At 48.2% G+C, this 26,771-nt stretch overlaps 2 protein-coding genes across 2 annotated transcripts in view; one reads left to right on the forward strand and one right to left on the reverse strand.

Annotated features, from left to right (window-relative positions):
- Window positions 1-1,666: 1,666 nt before the first annotated feature.
- On the reverse strand, window positions 1,667-7,236 carry RLBP1 (retinaldehyde binding protein 1). The gene is made up of 7 exons (XM_054577561.1): window positions 7,225-7,236; window positions 6,854-6,982; window positions 5,524-5,728; window positions 3,900-4,078; window positions 3,036-3,194; window positions 2,120-2,230; window positions 1,667-1,825 (listed from the first exon to the last, which is right to left on the reverse strand). Exons 1-7 carry the CDS (start codon window positions 7,234-7,236, stop codon window positions 1,667-1,669), a joined length of 954 nt encoding a protein of 317 aa, XP_054433536.1.
- Window positions 7,237-12,602: 5,366 nt separating this feature from the next.
- The window catches only part of FANCI (FA complementation group I), a 38,302-nt gene continuing 24,133 nt past the window's right edge, over window positions 12,603-26,771 (forward strand). The window contains exons 1-12 of the mRNA XM_054577585.1: window positions 12,603-12,658; window positions 15,670-15,772; window positions 16,864-16,936; window positions 17,184-17,314; window positions 17,755-17,911; window positions 17,991-18,048; window positions 18,750-18,791; window positions 19,132-19,255; window positions 19,694-19,779; window positions 21,287-21,413; window positions 23,517-23,606; window positions 24,279-24,415. Coding sequence (XP_054433560.1) covers window positions 15,689-15,772; window positions 16,864-16,936; window positions 17,184-17,314; window positions 17,755-17,911; window positions 17,991-18,048; window positions 18,750-18,791; window positions 19,132-19,255; window positions 19,694-19,779; window positions 21,287-21,413; window positions 23,517-23,606; window positions 24,279-24,415 — 1,109 coding nt within the window. The 5' untranslated portion in view covers window positions 12,603-12,658; window positions 15,670-15,688. The remainder of the gene's footprint in view (window positions 12,659-15,669; window positions 15,773-16,863; window positions 16,937-17,183; window positions 17,315-17,754; window positions 17,912-17,990; window positions 18,049-18,749; window positions 18,792-19,131; window positions 19,256-19,693; window positions 19,780-21,286; window positions 21,414-23,516; window positions 23,607-24,278; window positions 24,416-26,771) is intronic.

The raw sequence follows: 26,771 nt of genomic DNA on the forward strand, positions 1-26,771 counted from the left end.
GTTCCATGTAAGAGTCCATTTGGAAAACCAGAGCCTCAACTTTTAAAGTTTGAAGAAATCCTTACTGGTCAGCCACACACGAAAATTTGCTGATTCCTCTCTCAGCTCTGAAGTCCTCTGTAAATATCATTTACGCCTATGGCTCGTTGACTGTGAATGTGACAAAGAAGGAAGTGACTTGGGCGATGAGCGTACACGCAGACCCTAGAGATGAAAGGAGGAATGTAAAAAATGAATGCATGTATGTGTGCACATCCACATGGATGTGTCCAGGTCTGTGGCCATGCTGGAAACGAGAACTCTCAGCAGACCAGAGAAATTCCTGAAGGAGTGAACACGTAAGGCACTGAACTGAGCCCACGGCCCAGGAAACACAGCTGAAGACCTTGCTCCGAAAGGCGGGTGCAGCCCCAAGGGTGCTTCATGCCCACAAAACGTGGGGTGACCCCCCAGGCAAAAGCAGAGAAGTCTTGGCATGAATACTGGGGCACCTTCGTGGAAGCAGCCAGGCCAGTCGACTCCCACCCTCCACCACTAGCCAAACACGGACAACCGTGGAACATCGTCCAGCAAGAAATCGGCACGAAACCTCGCGGCAAGCTGCTTTTGACATGTTCGATCGGTCACAGTACCCTCTCCATACACTGCACAGATCTTTTTCTGCATTTCAGTTGTATTTTTACCTTTCATGAAATAATAAAGCATAATATGCTATAAGTGTTGCTTATTTTCTTCCATCTTCAATATTAAAATAACTGCACAAAAATTCACCAATTTTGGTAAGTTTCTTTAAATGCATGCCAACATGACAGCTGTCACAATACATTCTAACAAAAGTGTTTCAAATAAAGACAACTAAGCACTACTAGAGCCATCTTACGGGAAAAAAACAAAACAAATTTTTTGGCCAGCCCAGTATTTGTTGCCCTGTGCAGAGCTGGAGACTAGACATCCGTCACTGTAAAGTGCCTGAGGCTGGAGATTAAAAAGACCTTTCACTGTGTCACTTAAGGACTGAGAAGGCTGAGAAGACACCATCCGTAAAATCACCCGTGAGGCACGGGTTTTGAGGAGAGCACTTCTGGTGGAGAGACCCCACGGACAGAAGGAGGGGACACAGCTGCCACCCTGGAGGGAGGTCCAGGGCCCTGCCACATGCATCAGACTGCGCCGGACTGAGGGGACCGGGCCGCCGCGGGACAGGGCGGCGCCAAGCCTGCCTCACCCCCAGAATTCCAGGTGGAAAGGTCCTCACCCGCCTCCTGGATGTCAAGATGCCAAGATGCCGGTACCTGCCAGGTCCTTTGCACTTACGTCCCCTCCTTGCCTGTCTTCACAGACTCGAAGTAACAAAACTCCATTACGAAGGAAATCATTAAGAAGAAACTTAATTAGAATCTTTGAAATAACCTCACATAAGTCAGTATCCCAAAGCTTTAAAGTCAGTAGGAATGGAACTGCCCCCACTTCTTGTTGCAGTGAATTCCCCCTGCCTTATTGCCCCAAGCTTCGGAGGGGCGTGATACCTCCTCCTCAGCCCACTCAAGCTGCGGGAGGGTCAGGGGACCTGTCACCCCAGGCAGCCCTTTTCCCAGCCTTCTGGGTCCAGTACAGCCAGGGCGAGGCCCAGGGCCACTAACCACGTGTCAGATGGCAGGAAGCCACCTCAGAAGGCAGTGTTCTCGGCTTGGGCCCGGGGGCCAAAGAGCTGCTCAGCAACGACCTTGCCGTCATACTTGGGCAGGGTACCCCCGAAGTCGGTGGGCAGGATGTCCTTGTCAATTTCCTGGAAGAAGCCGGAGAGGTCATCTCCATGGACAAAGACCTGCAGGGAGGCAGGAAGGACAGAGCTGAGCAGGAGGGATCAAGGCGGGGGACAAAGATGCAGTGTGCCATCCCTCTGCCTGGTGACATCCTTCTGCACAGTCCTTGTCGTGTTGTCTGCAGGATCCACTCAGTTTGGGACTATAGTAAGAGGCTGAGGAGGGCTCCAGTGCGGTCCCCTCGGCCCCCACCCTCGTCCCTCCTGTCTCACGAACCCCTTCCTGCCAGGGCCCCGCTCACTTGCGCTGTCACCAGCCAACCCCTGAGCACCATCCCCGCGCCGCCTGGCACTCACCCTCTGGAGCAGCTTGCTCTTCAGAAAGGGCCGCACCACATTGTAGGTCGCTGTGAAGTACCACGGCTGATGCATGAAGTGGATGGCTTTGACCCGGGCTGGGAAGGAGTCCTGCGGTGACAGAGAGCGTCCCACCCCGCAGCCCCAGTGACCCCCTACTCCCCCACTGCCTCTCCCCATGGCCCACTGAAGGTTCCAGCCCCGGGCCACCCACTGGGGAGCCCTGGCTTCACTGTGGCTCAAAACTGCGGGAGGCCACACAGCCCGACCTGCTCCCAGTGGACACGTAAAATCTCGCACTTCAGTGGAGTGAAGAAATGAAACGGCAGCCTCACTTGGTTTTCAGGGGACTGAGTTTTTCCAACTCACTTGCCTTCTGAGTAGACTGCAAACTGTTCCGGACCACAGGGACACCACCGTTGTGCCTCATTGCCTCTCACCCCATCCCGTGGCCCCTGCCGCCCCCGCCCTTTCCCGGGTGCACAGACTTAAGGAGAGCACTCGGGGAGGACTTCCGGCCTGAGAGGAGATCGCTATTGGGAGTCAGCGACATCCTTTCTCAGGCCAAACTCACATTCAGAGAGAGGCAGCGTGATAAACGTGGAAAGGGAATGGGATTTCGGGTCTCTGCCTCTCTGCCACTTCAGGGTTTCGTGACCCTGAGAAGTCACGCAGATCTCTGAGCCTCAGTTTCTAGGTTTTTAAAATGAAACAGGGAAGCAGCGAGAGAATGCTCTCTAGGGATAAACTGATCAATCAGTGTGCATATTGGCGCACTGTTGATGACCACGCAAGTGTCTGCGGCTATCGTTGCTCTTTGCGGCAGCAGGTGGCCACATCCTCAGGGCCCGGGGCCCAGCCCCCCAGCGTCCCACCGTGTGAGTGGCTCCTGCCGGGCAGGGTCCTGAGGCCCCACCTGGAGCATGTCCACCATCTTCCTGAGATCGGCAGCCCGCAGCCCAGCAGCCTGCTGCAGGGTGAAGCCCTTGAAGTTCTCAATGATGCAGAAGCCATTAATTTGAGTCTCCTCATTCTCCAGCAGCTTCTCCAGGATGAAACAGTAGGCCTGCAAGATCTTGGGCACAGAGTGGACAGACTGTTAGGCCCAACCCACAAGGATCAAGGGCCTGAGGGGAGGACGGACAGGTCTTGCCGGAGGTAACTCGCCACAGGCTGAGAGCCGGGGCGTTTTCCCCTTGCGAAGGTAACCCAAGAAAATTCCCTTGAACGTCACACCCATGGTTAGATGCCAGAGCGTTTACCCCTTGCACGTTATAATGTCCCAAATTAAGGGACTGGTGAAATTACGGTACAGTCATGCCCTAGACTATTGTGGAGCAGTAAAAAATTGTATATAAGACTAACATACAGGAGAATGTTCATTCGTGGTATATTATTGTAGGGTGTGATCCCATTTTTATGAGAAAAAGCGTGTCTGTGCGCATGGGGGACAGCTCTCTTAAGGGCTTGCCAGGTGGCCCTGCCTGCATAATAAATGCAAGACAGTCAGGCTGCTAAGACGGTTGGAGCCTGTGCTTCCCAGAGTCTCCCCTGTTCTCTGTGTCACTCTCAGCTTTCAGCATTTGGCAGGGCTGACCCCAGCCTGCGGCCTCAGCTGTCACCCCCCACTCGGCAGGACACCAGGGGCAGCTGTGCTTTGGCCAGTGGGCCCTGCCTGCAAAGCCGCTGGGCCTTCCAGCTGCCCTGGCGCACCCTAGCAATTCTCCCCTGCCCGGAAGGGGCCTGGTGGCACTGGCTGCCTGCCACCCCTCCCACAGACCTCATCAAAGGTGATTTCTTCACAGTCCCAGTTCTCGATGTTGAACAGCATGACCACGCGTCCATACTTGTCCCGGCTGGAGAGGACCCCAGGGTAGCCGGCCTCAACAGTGCAGCGGACCGCCTCCAGGGACAGGCCGTCGAAGAGCTCGGGGTGCTGCTGCCGGAAGTGCACGTAGCCTGGCACAGGGGGACAGAAGGGCCCTCAGGGAGCCAGCCCATCCTGCGGGGGGACCCAGGCGCCCGTGTGCGAGCGAGCAGGAGACGCCACCTTTCGAGGAAAGCTGTCGCGGTAATCAAACAAGATTCTAGGCAGGAACATCATTTGTAAACTGCCGACACGCGCAGTGTAATCCTGAATCTGAGGACAACTGTTACTTGCCTGTCTCTCTCCCATGGGCAGAGGCGCAGATTTTTCTGTTGGGCACAGGGTGAGAGCTGAGTGTGGAGGCGGGGAATGAAATCCAAACCCCAGGCAGGACACAGAGGCCCTTCCGGGTGGCGCAGCATGTGTACCTCCTCCACGCCCCAGCCTGGCCATCCTGGACAGGCCCCCGCCTCTCTGTAGCTGTCTCCACCACCACCCCGGGGGGCCAGGCCGAGGAGGCGGCTGGGAGCGCCTGCCAGGGGGATGCCGCTGGCCTCCTGCCCTGCTCCAGGCCCCCCAGACCTCGCCTCGGCCCCGCTGCCCCTGTGTCCCGTCGCTCTGCCCATCCCCCCAACGTCTCATTTCCTTTGGGTTGCTCTTCAAAAATTCCCTTTGTACCAAGGCTTTCTTCCACTTCACCTAAAACTTCAACCCTGCAATGCTTTACCTCCGCCTCCTTTATTTTTCTCGTTATCCCCTCCTACTAACTAACACTCTATATACTTTTATGTTATCTGGTGTATTATTCCCACCGTTAGGATATAAGGCCCATGAGGGCAGGCAGTGCATGCCTGCTTTGTTCTCTGCTGCACCCTTTGGCCTAAAACAGCAGATGGCACACAGGGCAGTGAGTGGACATTTGGGGAAGGAAGGAAGGAAGAAGCAAGAAAAGGCCACTCGGGGGCCTGCAGAGGGCCTGCTCAGCCCCTGCCCCCCTGCCAGTGCCAAGGGCTGGATTTCCAGAGGAGACGTGGCTCCCTTTGTCCAGCTGGCAGGGCCAGGCCTCGGGCTCCTTCCCAGGGCTGGCGCCATCTTCAGCTCTGCTCTCTGCGTGAGGCTCAGGCACCTGTGGGGAGCCAGGCACCGCAAACCCGCTTTCCCTGCAGAGCTCCAGAGCCAAAGCCCCGCTTGGGGGGGGTGGGCGGGGACTCTTCCCCCTTGGGCACCCAGTGTGGGTGACTCAGTTCTACTCATTGCACCCTAAGACTAAGAGAGAGAAGAGAGGGGCCTGTGTTCTGGGAATCTGGTCCAGCCCTGCTCATTCATTCATTGTCAGAGCTGAGCAGGATCCCGCAGGCCCGCCTTACGGGTCAGTGCAGGAAGGCTCAGAGCCTTGTGCAGGACAGAGAACAGGAGGGAGGGGGGGGGGGGGGGGCGGTCTCCTCGGAGGCTGCCTGCATGAGGGTCAACGCCATCCTCATATCTCCTCCTCCACCCTGCAGCCTTCCCAGGGCCGCTTCCCCAGCGCCAGCCTCACCTCTGAGCAGCTCGTAGGCGCGGCCCACGTCGAACTTCCTCGCGCGGATGAAGCGTAGGAAGAAGGCGCTGTCCCTGTCCTGTACCTTCTCAGCCACAGCGCGGGCCAGCTCCTGCCCCGAGGCCGCCTGCACCCGCACCAGTTCCTGCAGCTGGCGCACTGCCTCTTCCCTAGACTCCTCCCTCTCGTTCAGCTCGTCCTTGGCCTGGAACCGAGTTAGGTGGAAGCAGGGAGTCACAGGTAAGTGCCACGCAGAGCAGGACACAGGCACACAGGGCCAGAGCTGGGCCATCGCTGCTCCCCCCCCAGGGCAGCATCTGCCCCAGCAGCAGCAGCACCTCAGATGGCCCGCCGTATTGGAGAAAATTAGGTCCAGCTGGGTTCGTTTGCAGGCCATAGCCAAAGCTCTGAGTATTTCTCACCATAACAGCTACACTTACTGGAGCCCTTGGTTAGCACGCTGCCCAGTCCTTTAAATACATTGTGTTTTTCCTTCTTTGCCCGAGCCCATTACGGTAAGGTTGGCATTCTTCTCCCCACGTCTCAGGACGAGCAGCCCAAGGGTCAGAGTGAAGATACCCTGCCCACAGTCAGCCAGAGGGAAAGGAGTGGAGTAGGGACTCAATGAACAGTCCTACTCAGGCTAGACTTTGCATTACTTTGCTCCGCTGCCTCCCATGCTTACTTCTGATCTTTTGAAAAAACAAAGATACCCACCATACAGCAGCCGGCCCGGCCCCAAAGCCTCACACGCCTCCCGCAGGCTGGGGCTGGAGACCCCAGCATGTCTCAAGCAGCGCTCCCATTGGGCAGCATGAGGAGAGAAGGCAGAGCAGGGGGGTCAGGCCTGGGGAAGCTCAGAAAACCTGTCCCTTGAGCTGCCCAGGGAAGCAGAGATGGAAGGAAACCAAGAGCCCAGCTCAGCTCTGCCAATCTCGACAGAGTGCAGTCTGATCATTTCTGAGTTGGTCCAACAACCTTTTCCTATGGGTTCGGAAGGCAAGACCCAGGGAGGGACAGCAGTTTGCTCAAGGTCACACAGCACGGTGGAAGTAGGTCTCATTCTCGAACTCAGGCCTCTTGCCTATCCTGTGAGGGCAGCATTTGGACCCCTGTTCCCCAGGGCCACTTGCAGACCAGCGTTCCTACTATCAGAGTGTAGGATGGTCCCTGGTCGGGGCCCCAGGTCCCTGTCAGCGTTATAGTCTTAGATTGGGCTGGCCTGGCTGTCTGGTCAGCCAGGTGTTGCCCTGGCCCCGGCCCTCAAGAAGGCCCCTACATGGGCCAGTCCATTAAGTTCAGGAGGACCTTGCATCCCAGGCCATCTCACCTTCTGCAAGGTGTGGGGGGGCAGCTTGCTGCACGGGCCAAAGACAGGCCCGTGGTCCTTGGTGGTAAGCAGCTCCAGCCGGGCGCGGAGCCCCTGTTCTTCTTCAGGGACCACGCGGAATGTACCCGCCTGGCAGAGAGGAGGCAGGAAAAAGCGGAACAGGTTCCCATCAGCCTGAGCAAGCCAAGCAAATGGTCTGCTCAGACCCTAAGCCAGTGCCTTTGCCCAGCGTGGCTGTTAAGCCTCCTCCTTTTGCGTGGGGTCCAGGGCCACAGAGAGGTGGCAGGGGTGAATGCCATAGCTGGGGGCAGGCCAGAGCGGGAGAGAGGGAAGGGGGATGCAGGGCAGCCCCAGGGCACAGGGGTACTCACCCCCTCTGACATGCTGCTCTAGAAGACCGAGTCCTTGTCCTCAGAGAGAGCGGGCCCCTCCTCGGTCCTGGCCTCCCCGCCGGGAGAGGAAGTCAGGGCCACAGCGGGATGGGGGAACTTCTGATGCCGTCTTGGAACAACGGGTCCCAGACTCATGGGCAGCACAGCCACCTGGGGCGTCTGTTGGAAATGCAGATGCCTGGGTCGTGCACGCTGCGAACCTGACCGTAGCGGTCCAACCTGGACCTGGGAAGCTGTGCTCTGAAGCAACCGCCTAGTGGGCTATGAAGAAGGGGGAGGATTCTCGGCTTACGCTTTTGAGAAACACTCCTTTGAGAAGGAATCCATGCAGAAGTAACTCAGAAACTGCAGTTCTTAAGATGTAGGACAAGGCACTCCATCCTCCACCTGTGGCCTCCCCTCCAGCCCCAAGTGGGCAGGGGGCTCAGACACTCCCCATCCTGGGGGGTGTCCTGGCCCAGCGCTTTCATCTCAGGCGCGGGGGTGGGGGGGTGATGACTAGTTACATAATCATAACATGGCATGTGTTATGTTACGTAACTCTGTGCTTCGCAATACACAAGTATTTTCAAGTCTATTATCTCAGAGCCTGGGCTGGTGTTATTATTCCCATCTCGCATAGGAGGAAACAGGCCCAGGAGAATAAGTAACTTGTCCAAGGTCACACCGCCAGAAATAGCCAGGGATCAGCAACCCAAGCTGTGACTTCCCATCCGCACCCAGAGGGTTGTTAACATCCTCAGGGCCTTCAGGGACCACCCTGCTCCTGCCTGTGACCATTGGCCATTCCTGTCCCCTAGGCCCTGTTGCTGAGTGGTAGAGGTAGGACCTGTCTGACACCAAGACTGCTTTGACACCTGGAGCCAAGAGGTCCCCAGGCAGACTCCCTGGAAGGGCTGGCATCACAGAAAACCCTTTACGGTCAGAGACACCTGGGTCTGAATCAGGCGTTGTCATTTACCACCTGTGTGACCTTAGGCAAGTTATTTAACCTTTCCAAGCCTCAGTTTCCTCATCTGCAATTTGGGGATGGTAACCGTACCTACCAAACGGAGTGGTGATGAAGACCACAGGATCCCCATGAGGCGCCCGGCACAGTGCTTGGCTCTAACACGCAGTTCCCCGTCCCTTTCTTAACATCATACTGAGCACTACTCCAATTTGACAGTGGGACTTGGGGGTCCCCAGGGGATATCTGAGGGTCTCCCCTTTCCTGCCTCTCTCAACTCCGCAGCCCCAGCCAGGGCAGGGACATTTTGAAAGCTGTAACCTGCCAACAAGTACGAAATGTAAGCCATCTCTCTGGCAGGTAGACCCTCAGGCATGCGGCACGGAGACAGAGAGACGGAAGTAGTGCAGTGCGCCCACCTGGCTTTTCTGGAACAGGCATGGAGAGACTGAAAGGACTACCTCAGGAGCCCAGCCAGCAGGGAGAGCGGCCAGACAGCCCCAGGCAGGCAGGCGGGTCAGCAAGACAAGATCCCACGTCCCGGGAACAGGGAGTTACAGTCAGTGCAGCAACGCTTTTTAAAATAGGCCCAGTCTATTAACGTTGCTTTTTGTAAAAGCCCTGACTTATGAGTTGTATCCAATGAAAACATACCCACCCCTCACTCCACGTCCAGGCTGATCCCTGCTATCTGAAGTTGCCAGAAAATATACGGAATGCACAATGACAGGTGAATTTCGGATGAACAATGAATGCTTTTTAAATATAAGTATATCCCAAATAACACATGGGGCATACTTATACTTCAAAAGTATTTGTTGTTCATCTGAAATTTCATATTTAAATTCACATTCATGTTTAATTCACATTTACTTGCTAAAGCTGCCATCAGATTGGACTGGCTCATTCTGGAAAGTAGCCAGTTGGTTTCAGTTATACAGGTGCCTGGGACGTGACCCCCCTCTACCCCCGACTCTTCACCCCAGTCCTGGGCTTCCTGGCCCAGCCAGGCCCCCAGTGCTAACTTTACCTGCCAGGTGGGCCGCTCCCCCGCAGGGCCACCTGCTGCCTGTGTCCTCCTGTAGCCCTGGAGTTCGCCTCCACTGGGGACGTGGCCCAGTCAGCAGGCCGGGATTAGTGTGTCACAAGGAACTTCTCAAGGCCCAGGTTTCCTGTTAAATCAGGCTCCCAGGAGGCCCAGACTGGGGCAAGCAGGGCACCAGAGGGGAGAGGGGATCGGCCTGGGCCTGGCTGGAGCCGCCTCAAAGCGCTCCTTTGTGTGGGCTGCTCTGGGTTCCTGCTTAGCCAAGTGGAAGCCAGGCTTTGCGGGGTGGGACCTGGGCCAGCCCCATCCCCTCCCCCCTGCCCTCTCCCTCATCCCAGGGGGCTCTAGGCAGTCACACCCCCAGGTAAGACATGCAGGAGGCACCGGGAAAGTAGGTTTAGAACAATTTAGGTGTGTGATTCTACTTTCTCAACTGTGAATTTTGTGATCAAGTATTTCTGATGAGAGTCCAAAGTGAGATATGCTATAAGAGTAAATATAAACTACTTAACTAGATTTTGAAGACTTAGAACAAAGATAAGAGTGTAACATTTTTCACTAATGATCTTCATATGGCTTAATGTTCTGAAATGATAATATTCTGAATGTATTGGGTTAAAAATATATGAGCATTAATTTCACTTGTTTCTTTCTACTGCTTGGTCGGACAGGGCTATTAGAAAATGTAAATTTTTCCGCGTTTAGTGTAATTTTAGTGGCTCCCATTCTATTTCTCATGGACAGGGCTGCTCTAAACCTGGCTGTTCCTCAAACTGCAGCCCATAGACCGTGGACCTCATAACTGTCAGGGAGCTGGTTAGAGACACTGAGCATGGGGCCCTGCCCAGGCAGGCAGAGTCAGCGCCTGCAGTTGAACAGGCCCGTGTGTGATTCCTGTGCCCCAGAGGCTCTGGCCCTCGCCCCTCCTGCCTGGGCCTGACCTCCCCCTTCCCATCAGCTCGGAGACTGGTGGGGACGTAGATTGAGAACAGCCCCTGCCCAGCCTCCTATTCCTCTTCTGGGCAGGCCAGCAGGTGCTGGGTCGGGGGTGGGGACAGCAGAGACAGGAGGACAGAGAGGGAGGGTCTGCTGACCTGATCCCAGGCCTGGCCCTGCCTACAGCCGTTGACCCCCGCAGCCCCCAGGTGCTACACCTGCAAAATGGTGTTATCGGCTTAACTGTGTTCCCCTCCCCCAAGCTTATATATTAAAGTCCTAGCCCCTAGTACCTCAGAATGTCACCATATTTGGAGACAGGGTCTTTAAAGGTAATTAAGGTACGTTACCTTAATCTAGGTCATCGGGGTGGCCCTAATCCAATACGACGGGTGTCCTTATAAGAAGAGGAGATGCACAGAGAGGCACAGAGGGAAGACATTGTGAAGACACAGGAAGGAGTCGGCCATCTGCAAGCCTAGGAGACAGGCCTCAGACGAAAGCAGCCCCACCAACGCTTGATCTCGGACTTCTAGTCTCCAGAACCGTGAGAAAATTAGTTTCTGTTGTTTAAGCCCCTCAGCCTGTAGTACTTGGCTACAACAGCTTTAGCAAACTCATAGAGGTGGAATATTAGAATTTTTTCCCCAGGTACTTCATAGAGAGATAACAAGGGGCCCGGAAGTTTGAGAGCTCAGGCTGCCCCGCGGGAGGGAAAGGTGGAGGCCCCGGAAGAGGCTTTGTCAAAGCTGAGTGACAGACTCCACCACAAAGAACATTCCTGGGCACCAAGAACAGTTTTGAGGTCATGGCACTGCCCTGACCAGAGTGGGCTGCACAGAGCTTTTCAGGGTGATGACAGGCCACATGGCCCTTTAGAGGGAGCAGAGCTTTCTTTGGCACTGCCTTCTGCTCACAGCCCTTCTCCTGCCTCTGCCCTGCCCCCGCTCCCGAGAGTCACATTCACGTCTGGCTCCTCTGGCTGGCACAATAGTGCCCCTGTGTGAGGAGCGACGCTGCCCTCCTTGGCCCGCACACTCCTGCTGGCCATGCTGGCAGACAACCGTGGGCTCCCAGGCGCTCCCTGCCAGGCCGGAGGCAGGGAAGGAGGGTGCCCAAATGTGCCTGCCCGCCTTCCGTGCTGTGTCAAGGCCCTTGTCAGCGTCAACGCATCTCGTCCTTCCAGATATGAGGCAGAGAGGGTGATCCCCTTTTTCCAGACCAGGGAACTGAGCTTAAAGCCTCACAGCTGGTAACCCAGTCACTCTAAAGCCCTCGCATCATTCAGCACACACAGCTGCCCACTGTGGGAGCCACCCAGGTGGGACTGCCCAGGGGAGTCACACCTGTCTCTGGCTCACAGGGAAGGTGACATCACCTTGCTTTCCTGGGAGCAGTCCCCGAGAGTCTGGTCACTGTCTTTGAGGGAGGACCCTGCGGAAGGCCTGGGCCTTCAAGAGAGGGAAAACCCAGGTCCAGGGACATTTTGCACCTCCCTTAAAATCATGCAGAGGTAATGAGCAAATTGATTGGTACTGGCGACCTGCAGAGCTGGCTGGCAGCCGCCTCTCTCACCAAAGCTCCAGTTCCTCGGGGAGGCAGGCTGGTGCCACAGGGGAGGGTCTGCCCTGGGACAGGTAGGGGTTGGCCGTTGCCAGAGATTCAAGAGATGAGGAGCAGAACAAGGAAATCAATCAGCCTGCTTGTTCAGAGTATTTGCAAGTCAAGTGACAGTGAGGTCCTCGCTGAGAGATGGGAGGAGGGGACCCAGTGCTCCTGGGCTGGCACACCTGAACCTGCGTCCCATCGCTCCGGGGAGCTGAAGAATCGGTGCTGATGACGGCGACATTACAGATTTGGTGGGAAAGTTGAGGTCACCTGCTGAGAGTTACCGAGGAGACTGAAAAATCTGAAAGGATCCTCATGAAGAGAGGAAGAGACAAGAGACTCACTGCCGGGCTGTCGTTCATTGACCAAATGCTTACTGAGCATGTACTGCTTTGCCAAGCCATGCACTGAGCGCCGGGGTTTCTCATAGGGAACAACAAAAAGCCCCGCGCCCCATGCAGCTTATATCCAACGAGTCACTGTCACCTGCGATGGCACAAGGAGCGGGACACCGGCCTCTGCCCTCCAGGCCCTTCCAGTGTGAAGACCTGTGGCGCCGTCACCTGATTCCTCCCCCCACCCTGATTCTGCCTCCACAAGGCACTAGCGCGGGGTTCGCCCAGGTCACACTGCGCATGCTTGCTCTTTGGTCCCGCATTCGAGTTCCCAGGCGGCGCCTCCCCGCGACCGTGAGTGGGGATGTCCGAGGACGCCCTACGGCTCCCCCACCCCCTCTGCCTTAATGGTACAGCCCACCGCTGGCTCTCGGCGGCGGAAGCGAGCCGCGGGGGCGGGGCCTGCTGTTCGGGTGACGGAAGTGCGGAGGCGTGGGTTGCGCGGGAGTATTGGAAGTTGGCGGCAGCGGTGAGGCGAAGGTAACCGGGCAGACAGGCTTCGCGCGCGGCCGGGGCGGCGGGATTCAGCCCCGTGTGGGGAGGAGGACGGGTCTGCGAGGGCGGAAGAGCCCGTTCGCGGTGGTGTCGGGTGTTTCTGTGGCCTGGGAGGTGTCGCGGTGCGCCGCCGTCTCGCGCTGCGTTCCCGGGCTTTCGCGGTTCCTTTCCCGCGGGGCGTGTGACACTTCGCCTCTCGCGTTCAGATCTTCCTCCCCTCCCCGAGAAATTTCCCTTAACCCTAATTCAGGCAGCTGTCGCTACCGCCAGAATAGCCCCATGACCTCCTAGTATCCTCCCCTTTCACAGTGAGGCGATTCCGTTTTCGTCAAACGTTGCCTCCAGCTTGTCAGGTTCTCTTTGGCTCCACAAGTTTTTGATTGCTCTGTATTATTTATGGAGTAAAATCCAATTTTTTTAACTTGGCATTTAAAATCGTGCCCAGTTTATTCCCAGCCTATGTTTCTAACCTTCCTACTCGCCATTCCCCTCCTTGAACCCTCTACCTCCAGCAGTCATTTTTCCCCAAATGTTTTTCAGATTCCCATATGAATGCTCTTGTTGACGATACTCTCCTTCCGCAATAGTGGATAATAAACCGCAGTTTATCTTGACTATCTAAATTTAGTCTCTAAGTTCCAGTTCCAACTTTCCCCCGCAGGGACGATTTGAACATATTTATTTCTTTAGCCTTGTTTTTATACCATTTAGTTAGCCTTTGCGTTTACAGTGCTGTTTGTTTATTCACTTATCAAATATTACTTTATCATGTTTATAAAACATGTTCTTGTCTATATTTATAACGATGTGTTACGTATTTGCTATACTGTTAAATAACAGCTTTATTCTAGGCAGTGTTCTGGGTAGATGCTAAAAAAAGATGATAAAAGTGTAAGCAAATTATGAATCCATTTGATTGGAATAAAAGTTTCTAATGAGGAAATTCCAGGGAGTTCTGAAGATGTTTTTGTTTGGATAAGAATCACCTACGCAGGGACTTCTGGCCAAGATGGAGGCATGGGTACATGCCCTTCGCCTCCTCACACAACCAAAAGAAGGACAACACATTTAAAAACAAAAAATAACCAGAACCGCCAGAAAATTGACCTTTATGGAAGCCCAGCAACCAAGGAGTTGAAAAAGAAACATACCTCCAGACTGGTAGGAGGGGCAGAGACCAGCGGGGGTCGGAGGGAGAGGACAAGGCTTGTGGAGAAGGTGGTCCCACATTTGCAGGCATGAGCAGCTGGGAAGTGAGACAGACTGCATAACCCAGGGTTCCAATGCAGGGAAATAAAGCCTCAAAACCTCTGGCTGTAAAAACCTGTGGGGGATGCAGCAGTGGGAGAAATTCCCAGCCTCATAGGAGAGTCTGTTGGAGAGACCTGCAGGGTCCTAGAACATACACAAACCAACTCACCTGGGAATCAGCACTAGAAGGGCCCAATTTTCTTGTGGGTAATGGGGGCAGTGACTGAAAGCCCACAGAGAGCCAAGGTAGTGGTGGTGTTCCCTTTCAGACCCCTCCCCCACATAGAGTGTCACCAGCCAGTAACCTGGTTTGCCCCACCCTGGCGAATACCTAAAGTTCCGCTCCTTACAATGTAATAGGCGTACTCAGACAAAGAAATATGGCTCAGTGAAAGAAAAGATCAAAGTCCAAAAATAGAACTAAGAAATGAAGAGATAGTCAACCTATCAGATGCACAGTTCAAAACACTGGTAATCAGGATGCTCACAGAAATGGTTGAGTACGCTCTCAAACTGAAGGAAGAAGTGAAGGCTATACAAAGTGCAATAAGGAAAAATATACAGGGAACCAACAGTAAAGGGAAGGAAACTGGGACTCAAATCAACAGTTTGGAACAGAAGGAAGAGATAAACATTCAACCAGAAGAGAATGAAGAAATAAGAATTCCAAAAAATGAGGAGAGGCTTAGAACCTGTGGGATGACTTTAAATGTTCCAATATCCGAATTATAAGGGTGTCAGAAGGAGAAGAGGAAGAGCAAGAAATTGAAAAAACTTACTTGAAAAAATAATGCAGGAGAACTTCCCCTATATCACGAAGGAAATAGACTTCCTGGAAGTACAGAAAAGTCAGAGAGTCCCAAAGAAGTTGGACCCCCAAGTAAGGACACACCAAGGCACATCCATAGTTACATTACCTAGGATTAAAGATGAGAGAATCTAAAAGGTGGCTAGAGAAAAAAAGACAGTTACCTACAAAGGAGTTCCCATAAAGCTGTCCGCTGATTTCTCAGAAGAAACCTTGCAGGCAAGAAGGCTGGAAAGAAGTCTTCAAAGTCATGAAAGGCAAGGACCTACCTCCAAGATTACTCTGTGCCGCAAAGCTATTATTTAGAATGGAAGGCAGATAAAGTGCTTCCCAGATAAGGTAAAGTTAAGGGAGTTCATCATCACCAAGCCCTTATTTTATGAAATGTTAAAGGAACTTATCTAAGAAAAAGAAGAAAATCAAAAACTATGAACAGTCAAATGACAACAGAGTCACAACTATCAATATCTGAACCTAAAAAACAAAAGAAACTAAGCAAACAGGTAGAAAAGGAACAGAATCAGAAATGAAGGTCAGAGGGGAGTGGGATGTGGGAGAATGGGGGGAAAGGTACAGGGCATAAGAAGCATAAATGGTACAAAATAGACAGGGAGGTTAAGAGTACTATAGGAAATGGAGAAGCCAAAGAACTTAAATGTATGACCCAGGGACATGAACTAAGAGTGGGGGAATGCTGGTGGGGGTGGGGGGTGCAAGGTGAAGGGGAATAAAGTGGAGGAAAAAAACAGGACAACTGTAGTAGCATAATCAATAAAAAAAAAATCACCTATTCATGCTATTTAATAGTCCTTAGCCTATTGAGTACCCACTGTATATGTTGTCTATAATATCTGTGAAATACTTAATAGGCAGGGAAGGGAAAAAAAATCTTGTTTATTTCTGAAAGATTCATCAGCTCTGACTTTCTGTCTTTCAGTGTCCTGATATGTGTAACAATGGACCAGAAAATTCTGTCTTTAGCAGCAGAAAAAACAGCAGACAGACTGCGAGAATTTCTTCAAACTCTGAAAGAAGATGATGTGAGTATTGGGAAGCCTGTTCTGCTAAAAGCAAATGTCAAGAATGATGACAAATTCAAAGGACACGGCACAATTACTCTACCACTTCATCTACTCCCTGCTGTCCTCAGGAGACAAGAATGTATAGGCTAACAGTTCATAGGTGTAAAGAATTGAGGAAGAGAAATGGACAACTTAAGGGCATTTGTGTACATTTATACAAATATTTAACCTTTAATATTTATGCAGCTATATGTATATGAGCAAATTAGTGTACCTTTATGTTTCTTAGAACAGCCCTGTTTGAAGATAATATCCAGGATAAAGTTATTGAGAGATTAGATTTGCCTATTGGTGCTTTTTCTTTCCTTCCCTTTCCTTCCTTCCTCCCTCCCATTTTTCCCTAAAGAAGATGAATTCATAAACAATAAAATATTTTGAAATTATTAATAAAAACCAACATGTCTTCACTGGAAGTATTGTATGATTATAAAATGGAACAGTAATTACCATATGATAGACTATTTATTGTTTCTTATTTTCTTACTCTTCTGATTTACTTTTTCCATAATAATTAATCTCAGCTTATTCAGATCCCTGCATGGAGAAGAATCCCTCCTTAAGATTAACCCAATCTGGCTGAAATTGTCTCCTTTTCCTCAGTTATTGTCTATATGAGCCTTTGATTTGTTTCCTTTACAAATATTTTTTTCTGAATTTTTTCCTATCACCCTTTCCCTTCCTGCTGTACTATAAACTCTTTGAGTCAGATAGCCATGTTCATCTTGTTCATCCTTTTATCCCTAGTGCCTAGGAAAAAGAGCACACTCCAAATATTCGTTGAGTGTATGTATAGCCCTAGGAACATAGCTCAATACCTAGTGGCGATTAGGTATTCTATAGATGTTTGTGGTATGAGTAACTTTCAGTCTTGACAGCCCAGCATCATGTTATGATCTCCCCTGGTCTATTTAAAAGAGTTATTTCTAATCCCTGGAGCCTGTGAAAGATGTGAACCTGAGTGATGAGAGTTTTTCGTATTGGGAGTTCAGGTCATTGGGGTAAAGAAGTTGTTGCCAGAGACTTGTAGTTCTTTGCTTCTTTGATCGCAGCTGGCCAGTCTCCTTCAGAATGAGGCGGTGAAAGGCAGAGCTGTGGGAGCGCTCCTGAGGGCCCTCTTCAGAGGTAATCATGACAGAGGCTCCTGCCATCTCCCTGGGGTCGTTGGTAGATTTGTTTAATTTTGGCACATGCCGCCTAAATTACTTTTTCAAAACTTCTAAAACTTTCTGTTCTAAACATCGTAGCCGTCAGTATTTCCATCATTCTGTTTATGTTTGAAACTACACAGCCATCTGACTTGTCCTGGTTATTTGCCCTTCAGTCTTGAACACTTTTTCCTTTTTGTTTCTGTATACCTTTTTAAAACAAGGTTCCCCATGCTCTGAGGAAGCTGGAGCTCATAGGAGACTGAAGATATACATTTGTTGTATACAATTGGTGGAATCCGGAGATTTGCAGAAAGAAGTAGCATCTGAAATCATAGGACTGCTAATGATGGAGGTGAGACAGAAAATAAAAACTCTTGTTTTTGGGTAGATTTGGGGGAGGGGTGTAATTTGTTGAAGAAGAGAAACCAAATATGCCAAACCTAGCATAGATCTTATTTATGAATTAGGATTACTAAAAGACTAAATAGTTGATGAGTGGGCCATTAACCACCTAGATGTTTCCATTACGTTTCTGGTGTCAGGACCATGTATCTTTTTGAAGAGCTGGTGTATTGGAAACACTGGAGAATTGGTGGAGGTTTCTGGCCCTTGAAATCCTTTATAATTACAAGTTGTACCAGAGCAGAAGGATACCCTGAATCTGTTATAGGACCAGTTCTGGTTTCATTGCTAGTTCTATTAGTTAAGCAAGAAAAACTCCATTTCTTGCAAAGAAATAGTGAACATTTAGATTTCTGCTTACTATTTTTACTTTATCCCATGGAATTTTAGGCCCACACTTTTCCAGGACCATCATTGGTTGAATTAGCCAATGAGTTTGTTAGTGCAATCAAAAAGGGCAGCTTAATGAATGGAAAATCTTTGGAGTTACTACCCATCGTTCTCACTGCCCTTGTTACCAAAAAGGAAAATCTGGCTTCTGGAAAAGGTAATTTTCTTCCAGTTTTAGTGGCATTGTCTCTATTCACGTAATGAAATTTATTTCTCAGTGTATTTTGCATTTCTAGATGAACAGAGTGGAGAAGAATGTAAGACACAGTTGATTAACACCCTCTGTTCTGGCAGGTGAGTCTTTCTTGTTAATGTGTAGAGCCTTCTCAGGACTGCAAGTGTCAAAAGAAAGAATTCCCACTTGTTTTAGGAATTCGTGTCACTGAAGTTCTTAGTTCATTTATAATGTGCTACTTGTATAAAACCATGTAGTCTGTGTCAAATTTTTGAGAGATCACCTACTGCGTCCTTTGTTCTAAGATTATATATGTAAGCTTGATTTATTTGACGGTCTGTCTTGACTCAGCAGTTTAGTCTCTGTCATATTTGAGTCCTACAGTCCTCAAGGCTGGGAGATCACTCTTTTGTGGCAGCTTTTATATTTTTTTGAGGGAGTGGAATATATAAATGATGTTTATATCTTTAAACCAGAAATATGGGAGTTACCCTAAGAAGAGAGTCCAACATAAAATTTTCATACACGAACATATTCCACACAGGAATTTGTGACTAACTTAAGCATACAATAATAGAGACATGAAATTGTACCCATTAAAAATGAAATATATAAAGACATACCTCGAAAATGAAAAATTTTACTCCATGGTTAGTGAAATACTACATTATATGTGTTATTTCTTTGATCTTGTTTCCTAGTGGTACCAAATCAAACTTGAAATGGCCCTAATTTTTTTTCATCCTAATTTTATAAAGCAATATGTAAATAGATTAAAATGAGATAAACTTACACATTCTTGGTCACTGTCTTTAACCAGATGGGATCGGCAATATGTGATTCAGCTCACCTCCATGTTCAAGTAAGCACATCTCGGTTCCCTTTGTCCTTCTGTCCTGCTCCGTGAGCTTCCCTGCTGGACACTGAGATGCAGCGAGCACAGCCCACTCTCCCCCCAGGAACAGTACTGGTCCCTCTTTTCTGTTACAACATTCCCCCCACCTCTTTTTTACTTTAATTGCTTACTTAAAGTATAATTTTACTTTTTTTTCCCCAAAGACGGCTTGGCTTGGGTAGGATTATTGGTTTTCTTGAAGATTCTCTGTTCAAGAAAATTCGAAAGGGGCAGTTACGGCACTCTGCTGTCTCCCAGACAAGGCTCTGGCACAGTGGCTTTGGCCTTCAGAATCTTTGCTCCACAGGGATGTGCCTCTGACAGCAGAGGAGGCGGAAGTTGTGACAGATAAAGTCTTGAAGATGTTCTCCAAGTTGAATCTTCAAGAAATACCGCCTTTGGTCTATCAGCTTTTGGTTCTCTCTTCAAAGGTATAAGTAAGATGTCTTTTGTTTTTTTTTTTTTAAACTCCAGTGAAATGACCAGTCCGGGCCACTCAGCTTATTTGTACTCTTGATTTACATACTAGGGTGTGGTTGCTTTCATTTCACGTTTGATGATTCGATCTAGTAAAAGGTCGTGCTCCGACAAGGATAACATTTTGTCTTGTACTCCCTACCACATATTTTGTGTGTTTGGTAAAAGGAATAAAGATCTCACAAAGGGTGGGCTATAGGCCCCTTAAAGTCTGGCATAAAGATGTATTTTAAACTAAATTTTAACGTGCAAGTGTTCTGTAAATTCTTATCATAACTCTAGGTTGTAATTTGTTTATTTAAATTCGTATCTGAGAAGCTTTTAAGCGAAAAAGTGCAACTTGCTGTTCTTGCCCTTTTTGGGGAGACCTTACCTGTTACGTATTTTTTCAGGGAAGCAGAAAGAGGGTTTTGGAAGGAATCATCGCTTTCTTCAATGAGCTAGATAAGCAGCACAAAGAGGAGCAGAGTGGCGATGAGTGAGTAATATAGAGATAAAATCATTTTTGCAAATCATCTTGTCATGTATTTTAGTTACTTCCTTGTTATCTAGCCTCTTAGTCTCTGCCTTCACCTCCCAACACAGAACTTAAGGAATCCTAGCTGCTCAGTAATAAAGTGGAAAGAGTTGTGCGTCCTCCCCAACTCTTTCATGTACACCTTTCCAGGAAAAGAGCAATAATTGTCCTCTAAGTTGTTCGGTTGTAAAACTGTTTATTTTTAAGTGTCTTCTCTGTGCCAGGAACAGTTTGTTCCTGGGTCTGCAATGAGGAGCTAGTCAGTCAGACAAGGTCCCTGCTGTTGTGGAGCTGAAGTTTCAGCGAGGAGAGATCAGAAATAAGTAACAAGAAAAATATTAGCGCGGGGAGTGCCCTGCAGATAAACCAGGCGGATGCTGTGAGGGCGGGAGTGCAGCTACTTTGCACTGGCGGCCCAGGGAGCCCTCGCTGTGGAGGTGCTGTTTGAACCAAAGCCTGAACAATAAGAGCCACAACATGCAGGTTGGGAGAAAGCACATTTTAAGTTAGTGGAAGGGTTAGTTCAAAGGCAGGAGACAGCATGGCATGTAAGTGCTTTATCTGTGCCAGGTGCTGTTTAAGCTCTTTAAACTTCACAACAACCTTATTTTGTCTTTATTTTTTGGATGCGGAAATCAAGGCACTGAGAAACTAAGGAATTTCCCAAGATTTTGCCGTAGCATAGTCGAGCTGGGTTTTCAATCTGGGCAGTTTGGCTACAGAATACACATTCTTACTCCCGTTGCAGGCTACTGCTTCTGCGCTAGAATGACTTTCAGTTGTTTGACTGAGCGACTAACTAGAAGGTGATCTTGTATATTTAGGAGAGACTGACAGAAAATTAGGTTTAGGGGAAAATAAGCTGTTTTGCCCATGTTAAGTCTGAGGTGTATATTAGCATTCCACATGGGGGTGTGGAGCAGGCTGTCTGGAGTTACGGGGAGAGGTCAGGACAGGAGACAGAGTCTGGAAGGGACCAGGTGGGGTCACCTAGGGAAAGTGTGACAAGATGACAGAGGAACCCAAAACTAAGTTCAAAGGCATCCACTGTTTCAAAAGAGGATAAACCAGCAAAAGAAAAAAGAAATGAGATCAGTGACAATGCCCCAGAAGCTAAGAGAAGAAAGTATGACAAGAAAGAAGTGGTCAGTTGTGTGAATTTTGCTGAGGCATTAATATGGGGCATAGAGGTTATTTGTAACCATTGCAGTAATAGTCAGTGGCATTGAGTGTGAGGGCTGGAAGGGCACAGGAGCCTTATTGAATTGGATTTAACTGGGAAGAGGTAAAGAAGTGGAAACAAGAACTATAGACACTTCTTTCTGGAAGTTTCGCTGTGAAGGGGAGCAGAGAATGAGATCTGTGGCATCTGTAGTCACTGTCTTCTTGGAGGGACCTGCCTGGTCTGTTTGTTCATCTGAGCATCTGCACTGCTGTCCTGCTCACACATTTCTGTTGAATCGTTCAGGCTCTTGGATCTTGTCACCGTGCCATCAGGTGAACTTCGTCACGTGGAAGGCACTGTTATTCTACACATCGTGTTTGCCATCAAACTGGACTGTGAACTGGGCAGAGAACTCCTGAAACACTTAAAGGTAGCACCAAACTCCTGAGGTGACCCAGGATCCCTAGGAAGCAGGGATATTTGAACTCAAGCCTCTTTTATGCCAGTTAGTGACAGGAAGTGAAGAGAAGTATTGCAGAATGACCCTGGGTCTCGAGGGTTTCTTATTCGACTTTGAAAGTGGGAAATAATATGATGTCCCCACATTTTTAAGCCCATGCCATTTTAAATCCATGCCATAAATGTTAACTGAAAATTTAATCTTAACTCCATTATTGTGTTGTGTGAACTTCAGCCCTGACCTTTTTCCCCACTTACGAATTGCAGATATTGCCTATTTCTGGTATATTTTGAGGTTTTTGGGAAGTCAGGTCATTCATTAAATATTTGAGAAGGACTAAAATAAAAGCTAGAAATGTTTTGAACTCTTTTAATCACCTATTTTCTTCTGACATTTTGTTTTGAAATTTTTAACCCACAGAAAAGTTGAAATACTTTAGCGGGATGAACATCTGTGTACCTTTTACCTAGATTTTCCACATTTACCGTATCTCTCTCTCTCTCTCACATTATGTTTTTCCGAACCATTTACAAGAGGAATCATGACCTTTCAGCGCCTGAGTACCTCTGCATGCATCTCCTAAGAATAAGCATTAGTGTCTTTTGAAGTTTGTGCAGCATCCAGCCCAGTTGTCTTGTGTCTCACATAGTCCATGATTTGTTTTCTTGTGTTTTGTCTTCTTGCGTTTAGACTCAAGTTAAACATTTCTGGCAAGACCACATCATAAGTGATGTTGTGTGCTTTCTCATGTGGGGTTCAGCCAACTTCCTGGAAAGGGCCAGGTGCTACTTTAGGCTGTACAGGCCGTACAGTCTCTGTCTGGCCGCTCGGCTCTGCCACTGGAGCAAGAAAGCAGCCGGAGATGGCACACGCGCGCCTGAGCATGGCTGTGCGGCAGTGACTCTGTGGGCACTGAAATTTGAACTTCATTTAATTTTCATGCATCATGAAGTATTCCTTGGATGTTTCTCTCCCTCAACAATTTAAAAATGTAAAAACCAGTTTGAGCTCATGGACTGTGCAGAAGTAGGCTGGATTTGGCCCGGAGACTGCCGTTTGCCAACCTCTATCCCATTGCATTGTGCTGGAAGGCTCTGGTAGGGGCTGTCGTGCTGCTGGTGGTGCTGAGTCAGCCCTTTGGTTAAGGCAGCAGCCATCATTTTCCTGCATGTGCGAAGATACATGTTTCCCTTGGTAATTACAAAGTCACCCACAGGATCATAACATGAGATCATGTGACCTTTTCCTCACAGCAACCTTTCACACATGGGTGTCTGTCTTCCCATATACTGATGATTCTTGGCCTACCGCAGTAATTATACTGTGAGTTGCAAAATGGTAGAATTAAAATTAAAATTTTCAATACTGTCATTTCTTCTGCATTATTGATTGCCTTTCTTCTGTGAAAAGAGCCTTTTCCCTCACCTTTTTTTTTCCATTATCAATATACACCCATGAACCTTTTTAAATTCATTGTTCTCATTATGCATTACTTAAAGTGACCTATGTTTGGCCGATCGGTCCTTAACATCTGCTTGTGTGTTTTTCTGACATGACCCCTTTAGTCTTTGAGCATTTTTGTGGCATAAACAGTCCAGGGCTCGCCTTGTACATTTCTTGTCCCATTCCGGATTGATACCAGCCGTTTCTTTTTTTGATTGTATATCTTATTATTAAATTTAAAGAATTCTTTGTATATTCTGTGTACAAGTCCTTTATAATATACAGGTAAATATTTTTACCAAATATTTTCCAGTCTGTAGCTTGTCTTTTCATTTTCTTAGAGGTACCTTTTGAAGCACAAAGAAATTTTGATTTTTGATCATGTCTATTTTATCAGTTTTTTTCTTCTATAAAGTTTGCTTTTGGTATTGTGTGTAAGAAAATCTTTGCTTAATTCAAGGTCTTGAATATTTTCTGCTATGTTTTCTTCCAAAAGTTTTATAGTTTCAGCTCTGATATAATAGGTTTCTGATCCATTTAGGGGCTTTTTTTTTTTTTTTTAAATAGGCTACGTTACCCTTTCAAGATATAAGTAACGGCTTTTTTATTGTTGTTGTTTATCTGTTCTAGGCAGGACAGCAAGGAGATTTTAGTACTGTATCCCCCTTCAGCATTGCTCTCCTGCTCTCTGTGACAAGAATACAAAGATTTGAGGAACAGGTATTTATTAATGACTTTTGGGTTCCTTCCATGGCTGACAAGGTGTATAAGAGCGTGCTTATTTGTTTTGTTGTATTTTGTTTCTTACTATCCTTTCCTAAACAATCCCATCCCAGTCCCGCCAGCAGCAGATTCTTCTGTAGGACAGGTAGGCCCACACTGTTGTCTGGGGGGTTGCTTGAAGACTTCTTCAGGTACTCGGTACATTCCTCTACTCCCTGTTGTCTGGTAAGCCAGATGGTGCAATGGGAATAAGAGCGGAAACATTGCACAGTACAAGTAGCAAGAACAGGAAGTTTAGCTGGGTGTCCACCAGCAGTTTTATTATGTTGTAGCTTTCCAAGAACTTGTCCCCCATCGAGGTGAAATTAATGTGGCTAGGGTAGCTGCAAGGGTGAAAAGATAAAATCCTTTGTCCTTTTTTCTCATATTTTCCCTACTTGTGGGTAATACTAGTATTGATCTTAACCCTTTTTCTTTCTGAAGGAAGGCCTGTCTTCAACTCATAAGTTGCCACAGAAAGTCACAATTTTTATATCATACTCATCTAGTGAACCAGTTGTAATGGGGACATGAGTGTATGGCAGCAACTAGGAACAGTGACAGTGTTAAGATTCTGTGGCACGGGGTATCATTTTTTTCTTCATTTTTCTATTTCTTTCATTATATTAGGTGTTTGACCTTTTAAAGGCTTTGGTTTTTAAAAGCTTTAAGAATATGCAGCTTCTCCAAGGCTCAAAATTTCTTCAGAATCTAGTCTCTGATCGACCTTGTGTTTCAACCATGATCTTGGACGTGGTAAAAAACAGGTGAGTTCATGAACCGTGCCCCAGTCGGTTCCTGAGAGATTCAGCCTTAGAAAGTGCAGTGTGTTGTGGGGAAGGGGGTATAGGAGGCTAAAAGGTAACGTAAGAAAAAGAGAAGAAGAAGGAAGACAGTGGAGTGCGGTGCTGCACCTACGGCCTGTCAGGGGAAACTGCTGACTGCGGACATCACATGTCACGGTTTAGTCCCTTAAGATCAGGCGAGCAAGCTTTTCCTCATCAAAAGGCCCTTGAACCCATGGCCTGATGCCTTGGCCACCTTGAAAGCAAGAGTGCAAACCTTAGATCGCACCTTCACTCCTTTCATGATACCACAACTCTTTCTTGGCTTTTTAGGTGAGTAAAAAGCATTAAAAGTTTTATTTATTTCGACTATTGAGGTTTGGGGCTAATGGATGGAGTTGAGTTAGCAGTTTTGGGAAATTGATGAGTAGTTTTAGACAAATCCATTTTAAACCACCTTGAAAGGATAACCTTACTGGCCGTTAATTTAATTTTAGAATGTGCATTAGCTGTTGTAACAGTCTTTAATGTGCCATGCTTCCTTCGTCCATGGATTAAATATAGTTTTAAACTTTATAATTTAAGCCATTATTTAAGGTAGATCTCCTTTCAGGTCTGACTTAGCTTGAATTAACGTGAGGGCAGCACCCGTTGTTTCTGAGCGGCTCCCCCACGGGCCCCGCCACGGGCCCCGGGCCCTCTCTGTGTCTGGTCGCTCCTCGTCTCCCTCAGGTTTACACCTGTATCCTCAGTGCTCATCCAACCCATCCTCCCCTCGCTGGGCTAAAGGACAGACTTCAGGTAGCCAGGAAGTTGCTGCAGAGCTGCCCTCCTCCTGAAAGTCCCGGTCCGGCCCCGGCCCCGGGACCGTCTCCACCTGCTGCGAGGCTGGACTGGCGGGCCCCTTCGGCCCCCCGGGTCTTGGGCGGGGGCTGTGGCCGCATTACCAGAGCCCCTGAGTACCAGCTGCGTAGCTGCTCGTGGCTGCGCTGGTCGGTCGCTGAACCTCTGAATGGTGCAGCCTCCATTTTATGCGACTGAGTTTTTGGACCCCATTTATCCCATTTTGGCGATATTTTATTGTATTTAGACTTAGATTTGCCTGTTAGTGACTGGAGTTAATGAGTAGAATACTTAGAGTTAATTAGGTCATTTCTGCTGTAATGCGGTATATTCCTGAACACTGTTATGTTTGCAAGATAATAGGACCTGTTGGAGAAAGAGGATCAAACAGACTTAAAACATATTCCACTTTGTAACCAGAGCTCTAAGATATATCTAATTTTTTTTATTTTGGTATAACTGACCTATATCATTAGCTTCAGGTGGATAAGATGATTTGATGTTTGTATCAAAATGATCACAGTAAGTCTAGTTAACATTCAACATATTCTTATTTAATATAAAAGTTCTACTACAGTAAATATAGGACTTTACCTTAAGTAACACTTCATAATACATTTTCCTGGTTTCTTTGTTTACCTCAATCTCTTGAATCTCATATTTTTCTCTTGGAAATATGCTGGGGGTATGTAATTTTTTCAGTCTTCCTTTCTGGTATGGTTTATGGATAGTATACTTTCTCAGTCTTTCCATATCTGAAAATGTCTTTATTTTGCCATCGCACCTGAACAGTAGTTGACCAGCTATAAAATCTAAGTTTATAATCCTTTCTCTTGTCTTTTTGCATCTAGCAAAAAGCCCGGAAAGCCTGGTGATTACCTGATTCTTTGTGTCACTGTATGTTATGTTATTTTCTTTATGGAAACTTCTAAGACTTTATTTTTATCCTTGATGTTCTGAAATTTAATAGTTTATGTGTATGTAAGTTCATTTCTGATTTATTACAGCTTGATACTTGATGTGCCCTTTCACTGTAGGGATTCCTGTCTTTCCTAAACTCTGTTCTCACCCATGAGCTGTTGGAATTTCTTGATCTCTGTGCCATATCTCTCTTCCTTCATGCTTTTCATACTTTCATCTTTCCATGTGAAGTTCTGTAAAAATCCCATAGCTCTTTCTTCAGATTGATTTGTTCTTCAGCTCTGTGCATTTCACTCTTAGTTCTTCCCTCCAGCAGCCATGTTTTTCGTTTCCAGAATTCACAGTTATTTTGTTAATAGTCTGTTTTTGTTTCATGCTATGTGGTATTATTTCTTTGAGGATATTCATTATACTTTTAAAATCTCCTGTGTGTTCCGTTAACCTGTTCCCTCAGATATTAATTCTCCTCATTGAGTTTGGTGCTTCTGCTTCAAGGCTATATTTTGTTGGTGGTGGAGGTGATGATCGGTTCTCTCCTTGGAGTTCCTGAAGGTCCCTGTTAGTGTGAGAGCGC

This window comes from Pteronotus mesoamericanus, unplaced genomic scaffold (assembly GCF_021234165.1).
Source record: "Pteronotus mesoamericanus isolate MK-2021 breed Mesoamerican mustached bat unplaced genomic scaffold, CSHL_Meso_final contig_438, whole genome shotgun sequence".
Classification (NCBI taxonomy): Eukaryota; Metazoa; Chordata; class Mammalia; order Chiroptera; family Mormoopidae; genus Pteronotus; species Pteronotus mesoamericanus.